Source organism: Leptopilina boulardi, unplaced genomic scaffold (genome assembly GCF_019393585.1).
Source record: "Leptopilina boulardi isolate dan_hultmark-lab unplaced genomic scaffold, ZJU_Lbou_2.1 LbouV2_325, whole genome shotgun sequence".
In the NCBI taxonomy this organism is placed as follows: Eukaryota; Metazoa; Arthropoda; class Insecta; order Hymenoptera; family Figitidae; genus Leptopilina; species Leptopilina boulardi.
In genome coordinates this window covers 4,992,589-5,009,965 of record NW_026137891.1, presented here as the reverse complement: position 1 = coordinate 5,009,965, position 17,377 = coordinate 4,992,589, and the positions used below count along the sequence as shown (strand labels likewise).

The window sequence follows — 17,377 nt, the reverse complement described above, 5'->3', positions numbered from 1 at the left end:
ATAAAATATTTATTTCTTATTAATGGAAAATTATAAAAGTATGAAGTTAAATTAATTAATAAATTTAGTTTTATTTGTGAAAATTTCAAATAATACAACCGTCACGTGTCAGCTTTATTTTCATTAGCCAATGAGAATCGTTTTTTTGTTTGCGCATCCACAAGACGCCACTACGACATTTCCGGTTATTTATTCCCCGACCGTTAGGAACTAAATTCAAAGAATGAGGTTAGAAAATTTTTAACTGATTTTTACTTCTGTAATAAAAAATTGAATTTAGATAATTTTTAAATATTAAGTGTGACAGTGGTGAACTAGCTGGAATCATGTTCATAAAAGTTTTCATTTCATTGTGATGCAATTCTTGGATATGTATTAAAATGTAAGAAAATTTTTCAGATCAATTTTTGCAATTAACTTTTTATTGTAAAATAGGGAATATTACCACATTACTAGGAAAAAATATTTTATTAAATATGTTATTTATATTTTTAGGTTATCGAGGAAAGTGAAAAAATTAAAATTCGAAAAATGTCATAAAAATAGAAAATAATGCATTATTTGCAATCGGAATTTCCATGTGGAGCTTTTTGTCAAGGATGTCGAGTATGTTGTGATGTTTTTTGTAAAAGAATTTCACCGATAGATTCAAAATTAAGCAATCATAGAAATTCACCGGCAAAACGTTTGATTCATGCTCTCGAGGATATAAAAAAACGAACGGAATTCCTGCAAAAAAAACTTTCATCTTTTGAAAAAATCAGTATTGGCACACAAGTTGATAAACTTTTGTCATCTCCGTTAAAAACTTCGAACAGTAACCTAGCAAATACAACATTAGTAAATTGTAAGTTATTAAGAAAAATTTAATTTTTAATTTAACTTTTTAATTTAATTTTTTTCAATCGAGAAATTGTTTTTACAGCTGAAAGTACAATTCAACGTACTTTTGACGATAAATCAATATCGACGGAAGATGAAAAATCATTAAGCGATTCAAGTGATACGAAAGAAATGATGAATTTATGTTTGTCAATGATGAAGGAAATTCGAGAAGTTCGAGATAGTTTAAAGTATTCTTGCAATAAAATTTGCGAACATTGTCATTCACGTAATTCGCAACAGTTTTTTCCACCGATGACAAATTGTTCGAAATGTAAAAGTGAGTACAAAACTTTAATTTAATTAGTTTTTTATTTAGAAACATTTTTGCAACAATATAATATTTATGGGACGATAAATATTAAATTTTATGTTGCTATATTCTATAAAGGGGATTTTTTTTTTTTGAGAAATTCATTTCTTAGGAGTTATTCATTGCTATCGAAATCCACAATATTATTCAAGAGGAACGTCATGTTACTTTAAAAATCGTAAAAATTTCTATCATCCTTGCAATAATGAACCACGTGCATATCCACGTAGACGCGAACCATCCCCTGAAGAAATACAAAATACTTGGTGCTGTTGGCCATTTTTCTGAAACATTATATTTTTAATTTTAAAAATCAAAATTAACAACTTCTGTAAATAATAGATACATTAAAATTTAATTTAAAAATATAATCTAATATATAAAATATATTTGATTTATATAGTAAAATATTTACTAAAAGTGTAGAAAAAAAAATTGTTTTCATTCATTTTGTTTCCTCGATAGCGCTATTTTAAAATATTTCACCAATATTTCCAATATATTGGAAAAATAACTTATGCCTAGAGGGTGCATCAAGTTTTCTAAAAAAGAAACTAAAATTTTTTATTATTTTTTTTTTTTTTTATTACAGAAAGATTATTGTTTATGTATAAAAAGAGGAGGAGACTTTAAAAGTTGGATTTTCCCTTCTATAATGGTTCGTCATGTTTGATCAATCAGTGTGTTGTTATAGCAACGAAGAAATGTTTATTATTTAAGAAGATAACTTCACTTTGCTGCCGGCGTATTAATTTCACAAAAATTACATTTTCGAAGAAAAAAGGCATTTTAGAGAAAAAAATAAGGTATGCATTTTTTATTTTCATTAAATTACAATTCCCTTGTGCTTTATTAATAATATTAGTAATAATAATAATCATACTGTGATTAATAAATATTAATAGTTTATAAAAAGAGGTTAAAATCTTTCGTTTGGTATTGCCATTTGTATTGTTTACAAAAATACTTAATTTTTGTGCTAAAAATTTTATTTAAATTATTAATTTTTTTGGTTTTTAATTTTATTATCAATAATAAGAAAAGGGAAACTTTTGAAAAATTTTAGAATGGTACGATTTCATGTGAAAAAGGGTGACGAAAGTCAATTCTTATACGATACAACAACTGAAGCCAATGTTGATGATGTAATTGAAGAGATAACAATTATTTACAATGGTCGTTTAAAAGTTTCAAGAATTTGTTATGGTAAATATATTTTTTTTATAGCCAGAGACTGAAAATTATATTAATATAAACTATAATAATTATTAGTTAATAAATAATTAAAATTTTCAATATACAGAAATTGAAGAATTGGCAAAATACGGAACAATGTTACCTCCAAATATTATGGGATTAACCGATGAGCAAGTTGAAGAATTAAAACTCAAAGACGAATGGGGAGAAAAATGCACGCCCTCAGGAGGATTTGAATTTAAAAAAGATCCTATTGGTATGAATATATTAATGAATATTATAATTTAATATTTATAACTTTTTTCGTTAATGAATTATTTATTATTGTATTTAAATAATCTTCTTGCAAATAATGCACATAATAGAGTTATCAATCAAGATGATTGCATTTTTTAAAAAATTAATATTAATTTAAATAACAAATTTCTTTTTATTAATTCCACAAGGTCGAAGAAATGGAAAACAACCTAATAAGGCAATGGTTGAGATTCTGAATAAATCAGTGGAAGATGCTCGAGAACTAATTTCCAAGGTAATAAAATATTCGAAATAATTTCAATTTTATTAAGTTTAATAATTAAAAATTCAATTAATTTGTTTGTTGCTCGTTTCGCAGAAATTGGTACTGGAAGAAAAATTAGTGACTCAAAAGATTGTTCAGGATTCATTGGATTTATTGAGAGGAGCTGTGACAATTGTTTATCCTATGGGACTTCCACCACATGACGTAATTCGTGAAGAATTTGAAAACAATGAAAATTTAAGCGGCACTCAAGCATCTTTAGAGGTAAGTTTTTTTTATTTTTAATTATAAAAATATATACTTTTTATTTGCTTATTAGAAATCATTTTTAATTAGTTAAATGTCTCAGCAAAAAATAATATGAATTAAAGTTAATTAATTTTGAATGTTTTTCCTTTAGAGCGAAATTATTATTAATTTAATTTTTATTTTTAATAAAAAATGTAACAATTCAGGTAATTGACGTACAGTTGGCGCAATTATGGTTTTCCGGAAAGGAAATGATGCGAGGAATGAAAATCAAGGATTTCGTTGGTAAAAATGAAAAAACGAAAGTTATTGTCAAACTACAGAAACGAGGTTCCGGTAGACCGGCACGTGAACCTTTAATGTCTGAAGATGAAAAGAAGCAATTGATGCTGCACGCCTACAGACGTCAGGAGGAATTAAAGGTAAGTAACAATTTTATTTTTTTTTCTATGATAAAAAAGAATGTTTATAAAATATAGATAACTTTAGTTATATTTTTTCTGATTCTGTCGATACAATATTGGAAGTCGGTAAAATAAGGTTCATTATATTATATAATTATCTATTTTTATTTTAAACTTTTCAAACATTGGAAAACGTATTTTCCAAGAGAAAAATGATGACACAAAAGTCGGTGGGGTGTGCAAAAATGCATCGATTCACATATAAACTATTACCAACCCCTTTTTATATATATATCGATTCTCATGACCTTCCAGTTGCCCTTTTCAATGGGCGTTATCGCTTTTAGAACTGGACTCGAGAAACGGAAATTCTTACGGCATTTCCTTGAACTTATCTTTTATTTTACTTTCTATCTTAAAATTTGTTACATATTAACCTAGATGTTTAATGATTAATCATATTCTCTATAGAAATTTATATATTTTATACATTTTAACAAAAAAAAAAAATTGTTTCTTGGAAAAATCATTAATTAGAATTTCCATAATTGCTTCATAATTGCCTCTACAATTAAACTTTTACTATCCAATTTTTTAATATTGACTATATTAATATAATTATAATTTTTAATAATTATGAATTTCAGATAATTATAAATTTTAACTAATAGTTAATATAAAAAGTTATTTAATATTTTATTTATTTTTAAATATTTAAAACACTTGACTTCTTAAAAAGTTTTATGAAACTTTGCTTTATTTATATTGAGATTTTATTGATTTATTACCATGAAATATGATTAAATGTTGTTTTCACTTTTTATATTGATTATTTTTTTTTTTTTATAAGAAATAATTTTTTGAAAGTTTGACTAAAAGATGCCCTCGATTTTAACTGTCCCCTATCACGCAAGGAATTATTGACTATATTTAATGTACACGTTATAATTCTTTTAGAGATTACATTCTGATTTTTATCAAATATAACGTCATTAATTCACAGAATTATTTTTATAAAACTAATTGCATTAAAAAAATATCAATGTTTAAAAATATTTTGTATAATAAGTTTTTGTTGAATAATTTTTTTTTATTCTAATTCATATTCATGGTTATATATCAAATTAATTATCAATTGTATGTTAATTAATTAATATGGATAAATTGTTATTTTTTTAAAATTAATATTAACTGTAATACAAATTTTTATGAAAGGACGGATAGAATTTGTTTTTAAATCAAAGATTTTTGAAAATTATAGAATTATAAATTATATTTTTGGTTTAATTAATAAATTAAATTATTAAATCAAATAAATAATAGACAGCTAAATTAATAAGACCAAATGTAAAGATTATTTAAAGAGTTTATTATAAAAACACATATGGCTCAAAGTATAATTCTGAAGAGATGTTACAAATTTTTCATTTTTTTGACGGTAGTAGTATAGTAGATTTATTAAATATATGACAATTGATGTCGAATTGCATACATTTGTTGTGATATCGTTGAGTGAAAATACGATCAGTGTAATTAGCAAATATAAACCGCGAAGGCACGTAGATTTACAATTTACATTTCGGAGAATTGTTATTAGAGAGCGCAAATTTGCATAAAATCGTATATATAAATATTAAATTTTTTACGAGAGAAAAATTTATGTTTCGTTTAAGAGGGTACCAAATTTAATAAATATTTGTTATATTTTTATTTTTTATTTTTTAATACATTTATTATCTCCATTTTTTTCCCCTATTTTATTGTTTTGTATAATTATTTTTGTTTTCCTATTTAAATACTTTTTATCAGAAATATAATTTCTAATAAGATAATTATACATATGAATTATTAAATTAAAATCTAGATGAATTATAATTTACAATTATAAAATATAATTTATAATAAAATTATAACTTTTTTTTTCGTTATAAATTATCTTTTCTTTTTAATTAGAAATTATAATTTGTCATTTTATATTTTCATATTAAATTACAGTAATAAAATATATTTGGCACCTCCTTAAAAAATTAATTTGCACTGATCGAACATTGTTTATAAATCGAGTTAAATTAAACAGTCGGTGCAAAGGATTTATAAAGCGTTTTTTCTTTTTTTTTTTTTTAGTCACGTGATATTGATTTGGTATTTTGAAAATCCGTTTTCGCATGAATAATTTAAATATAAACTGAACACTTTATTTGTCATTAATATATACTAGTGAGAAAGTGCATCAGTTATTCATTAAAGAGAATTAATTAAAATTTGAATTCATGTAATCTCTCACGGACACTTACAAGCTCTTATATAACTAGATTATAAAATTATTATTCATCACCTTGGTCGATCAAGTAACAGGTGGACCATAGCAAGTGAAGTATAAAAGCACATTGCGAATAATCATTTTGCTCAGCCAATAAAATATTTTATTGATCGAATTTATTCATCGAATAAAATACCTACTTCTATATCTTAATACTATTTTTAACTTAAATACATTATAATTCTATCTTTTACTTTAAAATATAGTTTTTTTTTTACTAAAATTAATTAGTATAAGAAAATTAATATAATTATATATAATTAAAATATAATATAATAGATAAATATTATTAATAATATTTTTAAAGATAAAAATAATTGTTTCTTATTTGCACTCACAGAAATTTTAGCTGTGTACAAAAATCGCAATGTGTATATGCTTCTATTGCATATTATTTTTGAAATAATTTTTATAGACAATTCGTTAAAATAATAAATTAAAGTTGGTGAGAAAAAGGCTTTAATTTAATGAAATAAATTTTTTTATTGTTATAAATTTATTTTAATAATAATTCGGTTTACAAAAATAGTAATTGATTTAAAAATTTAATTGTAGTTCATTAATTAATGAGTCTATGACTCATTTTCTTGAAGGAAAAAAATGTAGAAAAATATTTAAATTTAATTTTACAATATTATATTATTTTGATATTTATTTTGATTCATTAAAGCCTTTTTTATACTTTCAATTATTGGATAGTTTTCGGAAAAGTTAATTTTTAGTAACAATTAGGCCGGGTGTATTGAAAAACAGGTGAAAATTAATAATCAGTTTTGAATCTCAAAAAAAAAAAACAGTTTTTATATAGAATAATATTGAATAACAATTTATAACTTTAATTATATATTATTTTACAAAACTATATAACAGTTTAATAATATTTTTATTTTAAATAATCAAATAATTTATATTGTTAATATAATATATTATTATTTATTACATTAATATTATTAATATAATACTAAGTGATTATTAAAATAAATATAAAAAAATTATTTTTTTCTTTTAAGAAAGAATATTTTTTAATTTATAGAAAATATTAAAAGTTGATTATAGAATAGGATTACCGAATTAAAAATACTTAATTTACATAGGTACTATATTTATAAAGACGTGAATTTCAAGACGTAAAATTCGATGAATGATTTCACGTATTTTTTTTTTAATGAGTGCCAACATCGAAAGCGATTCGATTAAATAATTTATTTTAGACACATTTTTTTTATAATATATGAACGATTAAGAGTTTTTAATTTTATTACAGATCTCTAATTTCAATAAAAAATAAAAATGGAATTTTTTGAATATAACTTTGTATTAAAATTAGAGAGATTCAATATTAAGTACCTATTTTGCAAATGCAAAACTAATTTTCGTAAAATTACATACAAATATTTTGATTATATAATTTGCTTCACTTTCATTAGATATATTATATATAAAATGGTTCAAGGCAACAGTTGCAGAAATACATTTACGATGCACAGTTTGGCCCCAACGAGGGTAACTTTCTAAATGGTCTCATTTACATATACTTCAGTTTTCAAATAATGAATGAGGAAGACGAAAAGACTTGACAAAAAATAATTTATTCTTTAAATGAAACTTCTTTTATGAATAATTATTATTAATTTAATCTCTAAATCTGATTTAGTAAAAAATTTAACTAATTTAAATTAATGACTAAATTAGTATTTAGATTTTTTTAATATTCGCACATTTTCCTTTTCCTCATCCTTAGGCTTACAATAAGGATCGAAAATAGTATTTTTTTATTGCATATCAAAAAAAAATTCATTTCTTTTTTTCGGTATGATTTTTTTTTTGCTTTTCAGTAATTAAATAGTTTTATTTTTATATGAGACTTAAATTAATAGAATTATCACTAGAAGTAGGGTTAAAGATTATTTTTTACATCTACTTTAACGAGTACATCAGCTTTAATTTAAATTAATAATTGATTTTAATTTAATAATATTCAAATATATTTATATAGTAATATTCAAATCAATATTGCATTTTAAAAATTATTAGCAATATTCGCTCAGGGCAGTGATTAAACACAATTAATAAATTTTTTTTTTTAATTTTCATTAAATTGTCATTTGTACGTAAATATTTGTTTTGAAAATAATTAATGAGAAAAATGATAAAATTAATCATGTGAATGTTATGAAAAAAAAAAACGCTTAAAGAAAACTTTACATTTATTGTCGATATTTCTTGAACTACTGGAGAAACCTATATTTAAATTTAAATGACCAGCATTGTAAAGACATATATAATATTAAAGTTAAAATAGAGAACCACTTACCCAGAAATGAATTCATTGATGATTATAATAGAGAAAATACATGCAATTACGATTATGATTTTCAAAAAAAGATGAAAAAAAAAATGTTGAAAATATGAAACCACATGTTGTGCGCAATTTTCGGAGTGTCCGATAAAAAATTTATCACGTGGTTTGCAAAATGTTTCCAAAAAAAATAATATGTGGATGATTGTTTTTTTTAACTAAAGATCAATCTGAAATGCGAAAAAATTTGTTTTTTTGAAATACAAATTAATAAATATTTTTTCTAATTTTAAATAATATAAAATCAATTTTATATTACGATAATCGATCGTAAAAATTACGATTGGGTGAAATATTTTTTGAAAAATTCTTTAAATTTTTCCAATGGTTAATTTTTTTAACCATAAAAATTGATTGACTTGTAAAAATTATGATACTAATTTTTTAAATATATTTAAAAAAAAATTTCTCGAAAATATTTGAAAAATTAAAAAATTATTTTCAGTTCAATAGTAAATTGAATATAAAGAGTATTATTTAGGCTTAATTAATGTTCATTTTTATTTAGTTTCGATGAAATAGTTTTTAAATTTGGTCATTCAATTGAAGATTTTTTAAATCAAAAATCAAGAGAAAAAAAAAACAAAAATGTTGTCTTAGAGAATTGTTCTGACCTCATTTTCGTTGACATGATCACGGTATGGTGCTGATGATCCAGCTACAAGTCCTTCATCTTCTCCCTCATTCTCTTGTTTATCCGAACAATATCGACATCTCATTTTTGCGTCATCTCCAACTTGTACTGATCGCGTTATGATGACCAGTGTTGTGAGACTTATGACAAATAAAGTTGATGGCACTATTATAGCAATCAATAGCTCCGTTCGAGTTTTATTCAAATCAAATCGAGCTATTACCATAAACGAGTTGTTCTGAAAATTTTTTTTTTTTTTTAATCTCATGAATATAAATAAAATATGAATAAACATTATTCGGAGAGAAATATAGGGGGGAAAAAATACTTTTTTGGTTATGAGAATTTTAACGGGAATATTTTAATAAATAATTTAATAATAAATACTAGAAATAAAATTGTTTTTCTCACTTTGTTATAATAGCAGGGATATCTACTCTGTGCAGTTTGATTATCTCCATCTCTTCCATGAGTTTGTAAAAATTCACGACATTCACCTCGTAAAGTATTTACACAACCTTCAAGATTTATATAAAGTCTGGAAGAATTGTAAATTGTTAATGTACGTTGGGCTGGTACAAAAACATTTGTTGGATCCACTGGACGTGTTAGACTTTTTTCATAAAGATTTAAAAATGTCGTGAAATTTGTCGATGGCTGTGGAATTAATGCCTTATTTAAATATGTTCCATTTACGCAATCTTCAACTCTGAAAAATGATAGAATCATTTTTTATTTAAAAAAAATAAAAAAATTTAATTTTCGAAATAATACCTAATTCGACTTCCTTCTCGAGATACAAGAAAACAACTTGTAATTATTGGATCACTATAGTGATCCCAAATTTGTTTTGGAGTCGATAGCCTTTCACCTGGTAAATTACCATTGGCACTATTTAAGGCTAGAGCACGTGAACATGATGCTGTTATAATGTTGTCATTTTGCATTAGAAATACATTGATATTTGATGTACTTATTTTTGGGCAGTAACGATCACATGAGAATGCTTTACGTATTCTTGTGCATCGTGAATTTTGGCAGCTAAAGTAGCCATTTAATTTCATATTGTCCTTTTCAGCGTCAACTGTTATTCCATCGGCAACATAGTGACATAACATTAATTCACTAATATTCGCGCAATGACCTAAACTACAATTAAAAACTCCCGTTAATACACTGCATTCGCTACCGTTGTTGCAATTATATTTTCTTACAGCGCCCAAGTTTACCTGGAATTATTTTAGTTTTATAATTATTATTTTGAAAATATTTTAGTTACTAATTTTGAAAACGGATTCTGCTTTAGGATTAAACAAAAATATTTTTTCTTTATTGTAATTTTATTTTTTTTTATTTTTAAGGAAAGAAAACGAGAGAGTGAAAGAGGGGCTAATTTTGAATGACCTCTAATTGCCACGAAAGACCCTAATTTTTTTTTGGATGGAGCGAGACACGAATTGGAGAATTGTAATAATTTCTCTTTGGAAATAATTTCGGTTTTTGGAAATGAAAGACCCTAATTTTTTTTTTTGATGGAGCGAGACACGAATTAGAGAATTGTAATAATTTCTCTTTGGAAATAATTTCGGTTTTTGGATTAAAATCTCAGTCTGCAATAAAAATTAACTACCTGGAAGAGTAGTCAGATAGAGATAAACACAATAATAGGACCCGTGTTATTGAGGGTCAGATTTCGAGACTGGAAATTTTGTTTACCTTCTGAAATACAGATACGCCTTAAAGTTGCAACTGAGTATCAAACAGTTGCCTATTGGAATTAGTTCGCGATTTTGAAAATTATAATCCTTTATAATAGTAAAATATTTAAATTTTTTGTGATTTTTAATATTTTTTCGGGAGTGCTCGAGTTTCCTAAAACCGCGATCGTTTTTTTTTTATTCAATTTTTAATTCTCAAAATTTTTTTTCCGAGAGTGTTCGAATTTTTTTAAAACCGCGATCGATTTTTAATACAGTATTTCAATTTGTAATTCTTAAAATTTTTTCCGGGATTGTTCGAATTTTTTTAAAACCGCGATTAATTATTCAGTAAAGTATTTAAATATTAAGTTGAATTTTTATTTTTCGGGAGTGTTCGAATTTCTTTAAACCGCGATCGTTTATTAATTATTCAGTAAAGTATTTAAATTTTGAGTTGAAATATTTTTTTCGAAAATGATCGAATTTCTTTAAATCGCGATTTTTTATTTATTCAATAAAGTGTATTTCAATTTACGGTTCTAAACTTTTTTCGGGAGTGTTCGAATTTAGTATTTTTGTAAAATGTATTTTTTTCGAATAGGAAGTGATTTCGGGAGTGTTTGGAAATCTCGAGTGATTTTTATGGCAGCTCCAGAATGGAGATCAGGCACAGACGGATGCTGAACAATGTAATTTTTTATTCTATAATAAATAATTTTTCTATTCTTAAGATTTATTAAAATCTAAATTTGATTTAAACAAATATTTTAATTTTTTTAAAATTTTCAGATTCGAAAAGGAAAAAAAAGGAGAAGAATCTTCGAAAAGGAGTTCAGAAAATGCTGCCATCAACGTGGGAATTCGCGATTGGCAAGTCCCTATTCTAAAATAGGTTCATTATTTAATTTCGAAAAATTTATGAATCGCAATACGAGTAATAGGAAAAAATTTAGTTTTCATTAATTAATCAAAGATTTAAAAAAATTTCTTATTGTGGATCAATAAGAATTCGATCAAATTTCCCTTTTTTTCGTTAATTCAAAAGATTATTCTTACCTGGGGACAAAAAACGCTGGCACTATTTGTGCAATTTTCAAAAATAATGTCAGTGCCATTTCGTCTAACTGTTGCATGAATTTGGGGACAAAAACCTGTTGTTTTTGTCAAACACCATTCACCGCAGCTTGCCCAAGTGCAAGAATTAACGAGAGTTGCATTTACCGTTTGGCACATCACCGGATGTGGTTCGATACCAGCATTGAAAGCACTGAAAAACGATTTTTTCATTATCATTTTATTTCAATTATTAAAGTGGAAAAAAACCGAATCGAAATTTTCCTTTCAATTTTTTTTTTTTTGTTTTTCTTTATTAAATAACGTAATCCTTATCTAATTAACATTGTCTCATGACTGTGACAATTCATTTATTATTTATAAAATCAATTTACATTAAATATTCATTAACTTTTGTTCTATTCTATAAAATGAAAATGAGGTAAAAAGTTCAGGAGTTTTATTTGACAAGCAATTTACAAGTTCGCAAAAATTTATTTATTATATAAAAGTCGAAAGAAACACAAAAGCATTTTTAAAATAATAAATTAATTTTTTTCAAAGTAATTTTTTTTTTTAATATTGAGAGTTTATGACATTTTTATTGCTAAAATTGTTATAAAATTTTTAATTAACTTTATTGCAAAAAAAAATTTGATATATAATTTTAAAATTTAATTGATATGAGGAAAAAGGTTAGTTTTTAATTACTTTAATGAAAGTTTGCTCTGCAATTGAAACCATGAGACCTAATTTTCTTCACATATAAGATAATTAATTAAAAAGTAAAATAATAATTTGGTAAAATATTTTAAATATTTAAAAATTTTTCAAATATTAACATTTTTTTTTAACATTTAGAATTGAGTTATCGATTAAATTATTTTTTTTGGTTGTATATGTATATGATGACAATTCTATATTTATGCGTAAAGATTGTTCTATAGATAAAATTAAGGACTGACAAGAAAAGATTGATCGACTCAGAGTGAGTAACTAAAAGTGGTGTACTAGATTATATTCTAGGTATATATATAGATGGAAATATGGGGCTATATAACACATTCGATCCATTAGGGTTAATATTGTATATATGTAGTGTAGGACAAACAATCACGACAATCTCGTGACTTACCGATGAGATGGTATATAGATGGCGACGCTTAGATAAACCAAAGCAACGCAACTAATCACTATTGTGAACTGACATAAACAAATGCTACCGCATATTCTACGATCCTGTTCAGGAATCAAACGATGTTTATACTTGCGTCCCATATTGCTGCGATTTTAGAATGAATTTTTTTTTCTTCGATGAATTTTTTTTTAACTCTTGTCAAGACATCAACTTGGCTCTTAGTGGAATTTGATTTTTCTTGTTCAAAATCTCGATTTTGTAAAATTTGATATTTTTTCGTAAAATTGCATTTTTTCATTAAAAAACTACATTTTTAGTAAAATCACATTTTTTTCTATCGATAAAATTTCGTTTCTAGAAAATTGTACCATCGTTTCGAATAAAATTTCTTCTTTTGTTTCAATAAAATTGAAACCTCCTGAAATTGCATTTTTTTCATACTGCAAATAATTCTCTTTCTAAAATAATAATCCGAAATTTGAGATAAATTTGGTTAATTTGAGTTTTTCTTTGTTGTAACAGTTAATATACTGTTTGTTGAAATAAACACTGTTTTAGCAAATATAAACAAGTCGACTATATATTTTCTTTTTTTTATTCGTGCCATACGATCTTATCAAATCGGTCAGCATTAACGCTCTCTAGTTCCATCGAAATATTAAGTAAAAATTCATCGATTAAGTAGTCGGGAGTTCACGGAACTTTATGTCGGACATCGATTTCGATCCATGGGACAAGTTTCAAATTATCTGTAAATGAGTAAATTATATTGCATTGTTTTTTTTCATATTTTTCTAAAGAAATTCAATATTAACTCGAAATTTTGCAAAAAAAAAAATTTCTTTCAGTCGTTATTCGATTTTTTTTATATAATTTTATAGAATTAAATTTGTCAATTATTTAAATAAATAAATAAATATTTTACTTGGTGAAAAAAATTTATTTGATTCAAATAATCGGTTACTTGATATTATCATAATTATTTACTAAATAATAAATAAATAAATTATAATTTTTGTTTCAATCAATTAAATGATATTTGTTTAAAAAACAGATATTATTGATTCAACTACAGTTTATTTAATTGAAAAAAAATATTTGGTAAATATTTATTTTATGATATCAAGTAACGGATTATTTGAATGAAATAAATTTTTTTTTTATTGTATATCGAAGGAAAACGTAATTTTAAATTAACAACTAAACTCCTTAAATGAATGTGTGTGTTTGTATTGCAAAATTAGTTGACTTAACAGAATATAGTGATCGATAAAATCGAAGTAGAAAATGTTTTGAAGGAAATGTTTGTAGTACTAAATGTGAGAAAAAATCAATATCTGGAAAAAAATAAGGGTGCTTTCGTTAGGTTTTAATAATACGACGCGCCAGAGACATTTAGCGATTCCTATCAAAGTCTATAGTGTATATATATATATATATATGTATATATTTTTATCCCCTTATTTTTATCTAGCACAGTATATATGTATATGGTTGAAGTCTTGTGTATTTGTTAGCAACCTTCGTCTTCGGAATGCTCTACTAAGACGCGCCTGAATGCTCTCAATTACACTATATACCCCGAGAATAATTATCCTTTAATTTCATTAATGAAACAAGTATTACATCACCTTTTACTCTTTTTTTTTTCTTTTTCTTATTTTTTTTTCTCTCTAATACCAGTGAATTTCTATTACCATCGCATTAATCCGAGATTCTTTATGCTTCTATAAAAGACAATTGAGAATTGACCTTGAGAAAAGAAATTGACGTTATTCCTCAATATAATTAATTGAAAATATTCTATCATAATGTCTAGACGAATAATAATTAAAATTTCGAATTTTATTTTTTTTTTATTTTTTAACATAATAAAAATTTTGTTTTTGCAAATTATGAATTACTTTACATTTTGTATTTTTCGATATAATGCACTGAAAAAATATTTAATTGATTCAAATAATGGATTACTATTATCAAATAAATATTTTCCTGAACCGAATAATTTTTATTTGAGTCAATTAAATTTTATTTGTTTCAAATAGAGAAATTATTGGTTTTAATACAGTTTATTTGATTGAAATAGAAATTATTTGATACTAATAAGAATTATCTGATGGAAATGAAAAATATTTGATATAAATACAAATTATTTGATTCAAATACAAATTATATCATTCAAATTAAAATTATTTGATTCAAATTAAAATTATTTGAATCTTCATTGATGTTTTATCCCATAATTAATAATAAATTATAATTTCTTTTTAAATTTGGCAATTTTTTAGGATAGGAAAAATATATCAAAAATTATTAGATACAAATACAAATTATTAGATTCAAATAAAAATTATTCGATACAAATAAAAATTATTGAAAACAAATATTTATTTAATAATAGTCAAGTAACCGATTATTTGAATCAATTTTTTTCGGTAATGATTTATATTATTCTAATGATACTTATATAATGATATTATTAGTATTATTTTTATTATTTTTAGTATTTTTAGTAGTTTTAGTATTTTTATCATTTTAGTTATTTCATTTTATTTTTTAATGGGTCTTTTAAAAACTTTTTTTCTTTGTTATCAATTTTCTTTATATTTAGTTCAGAAAGTTGTGTTTCACTTATTAAGTTTTACAACTTTACTAATAAATAATATATTTATTTATTTTTTATTATAGTAAAGTAATTCATTGTCTGATAATAACAAAATTTTTTTCCGATTTTTTTTTTTGTTAGTTTTATGTTATGAAAATAATTAGTGATTTGGCTTTTTGTTATGAATTAGTTTAATTACTAATTAATTAATTAATTAATTAAATTATTAATCAGTCAGTTAGAAATTTTATTTTACAAATTGGTAAAATTTAACCAATTTGTATAGAAAAAAATTAAGAATAAATTCAAATTTGTCCAAATTTTTACTATAATTCAGATTTAGAGAGAATTTTCTTAATTTGAAAAAGTTATAATTTAATTTAGTTATGTAAATTTTTCTCTTAATTCAGTCTAGGGTTTTATAAATAACAATTAAATTTTTTTATTTATTATATATAAATGAGTGACATAAATACTTTTTGGTTTATTGAACTAAACTTTTTTTTTTTAGATATAATTATATTGTTTTTTCTTGTTTTTATTACTTACTCTTTTTTATCTGATGTCGCACTTTAATTTTCTTACTCGTTTCATTTATTTAATTAATTATTTTTTTTTACCTAATTTCTCTTTAAATATTTCTGGACATTTGATTTGATTTCCTTACTATTTTTACTATCACTTGTCGTTTTCGTTTTTGTTGCTTCCATACCAATTACTTAAATGTTTCTCTACATTATAAATTTCATGTATATTGGATTTAAATTTTGTAAAAATATTTAATTTACAATATTATTTTTTTGTCACTGACTTGATTACACTGCAGGAGAAATTTCAGTAATAATTGATATTTTTTTAATTTGTAAAAACAAATTCTAAAAATATTAAATTTGAAAATTTTCCCAAATATTTTTTTTATCGTCTATTTTTGAGTTTTAGTATTTCAGTTGGAAAATTATACTATCGTTGCTCATGTATATATATATAAGCAACCGGTACTTTTCGAGGGAAAAAAGTTACATATCCACAAGTGGTGCGCGATGATGTTCTTTAGATCGAATTTTTTTTTTCTTGCAAGCTCTTGCACTTTGAACTTAGAGATGAGAATTATTTTCGTTTCCGTCCATTTTTCAATGAGACTTTTATTATAATATTTTTGCCATTGTATGAAAGATTTTCTTATTTTTGGAGTGAAAAAAAAATATTTTTTTTTTGGTCACCTATATATTGGTCAAAGTAACAACACCGCTTCAACGCGACTGTCAACTGTTTGAAAACAAGGGTGTTCGCTTTCTATATAAGCCGCGATATATTGTATAGGTGAAAGCCCCTGCTAGTTTGAGTTTGCGCCTTGAATGTTTTTCCCCAAATCATGGGGGTTCTGATACGCATTATAACCATAAAATTTTCATTGTGTAGGTTCTATACTCTTGTCTGTAAAGGTCACATATTTTCAGCTTCGGTTTATCACCAGTGTTACAGGAGTGGCGCTCAAAAAATTATATCAGAATCCTTAAAGGACTTCATTTTTTTTATTTTCTTTAAACATAATTTTTCAAGTTGAATTTTTATTTTATTTTTAGTTTTTTTAAAATTAAATTAATTAGTAAAATCATTATTGAGAAAAAACTAATTTTAGTATTTTTTATTCTATTTTTTAATAAATAAATAAAATAAGATTTTCTTTGCACTCGTTTGTTTCCTAATTTTTAATTTTTTGTTTATTTTTAACAACACTGTATTCTAACTTTAAGAATAATATGCAATAATTAGTTTTTTAAAATACTTTTTAAATTAATTAATTTTCTTGAAATATTTTGTTAAATTTTTTTAAATCAATAGATTTTCTTAAAATATTTGTTAAATTTTTTTAAATTAATTAATTTTCTTAAAATATTTGTTAAAATTTTTTTTTAAATACTTTATATTATTGTTTTTTGTGGTTTAATTTTTTATTAAAAAAGCTTACGATACGCGTTTCAAATGAAACATATTTTGTT

At 23.6% G+C, this 17,377-nt stretch overlaps 2 protein-coding genes across 4 annotated transcripts in view; one reads left to right on the top strand and one right to left on the bottom strand.

Moving 5' to 3' along the window:
• Positions 1–215: 215 nt before the first annotated feature.
• Positions 216–17,377, top strand: part of LOC127284568 (cilia- and flagella-associated protein 298-like) — an 83,044-nt gene continuing 65,882 nt past the window's right edge. The window contains exons 1-10 of one of the 2 annotated variants that reach the window (XM_051310073.1): positions 216–382; positions 496–847; positions 926–1,162; positions 1,788–2,001; positions 2,262–2,401; positions 2,499–2,648; positions 2,839–2,924; positions 3,009–3,179; positions 3,371–3,586; positions 10,243–11,606. In XM_051310073.1, coding sequence (XP_051166030.1) covers positions 2,263–2,401; positions 2,499–2,648; positions 2,839–2,924; positions 3,009–3,179; positions 3,371–3,586; positions 10,243–10,284 — 804 coding nt within the window. In that variant the 5' untranslated portion in view covers positions 216–382; positions 496–847; positions 926–1,162; positions 1,788–2,001; position 2,262 and the 3' untranslated portion in view covers positions 10,285–11,606. Of the gene's footprint in view, positions 383–495; positions 848–925; positions 1,163–1,787; positions 2,002–2,261; positions 2,402–2,498; positions 2,649–2,838; positions 2,925–3,008; positions 3,180–3,370; positions 3,587–10,242; positions 11,607–17,377 lie in introns of those variants that run through there. The other variant, XM_051310072.1, reaches the window with a different exon arrangement.
• LOC127284563 (uncharacterized) lies at positions 1,231–16,938 on the bottom strand. Of its 2 annotated transcripts, none has more exons than XM_051310059.1 (7): positions 15,927–16,938; positions 12,770–13,521; positions 11,638–11,848; positions 9,656–10,110; positions 9,293–9,590; positions 8,862–9,119; positions 1,231–1,479 (listed from the first exon to the last, which is right to left on the bottom strand). In XM_051310059.1, exons 2-7 carry the CDS (start codon positions 12,910–12,912, stop codon positions 1,387–1,389), a joined length of 1,458 nt encoding a protein of 485 aa, XP_051166016.1. In that variant the 5' UTR covers positions 12,913–13,521; positions 15,927–16,938; the 3' UTR covers positions 1,231–1,386. The 2 variants fall into 2 exon arrangements, with proteins under 2 accessions (XP_051166016.1, XP_051166017.1); XM_051310060.1 differs by lacking the exon at positions 1,231–1,479 and adding an exon at positions 7,495–8,417 and having other exon boundaries at positions 15,927–16,937.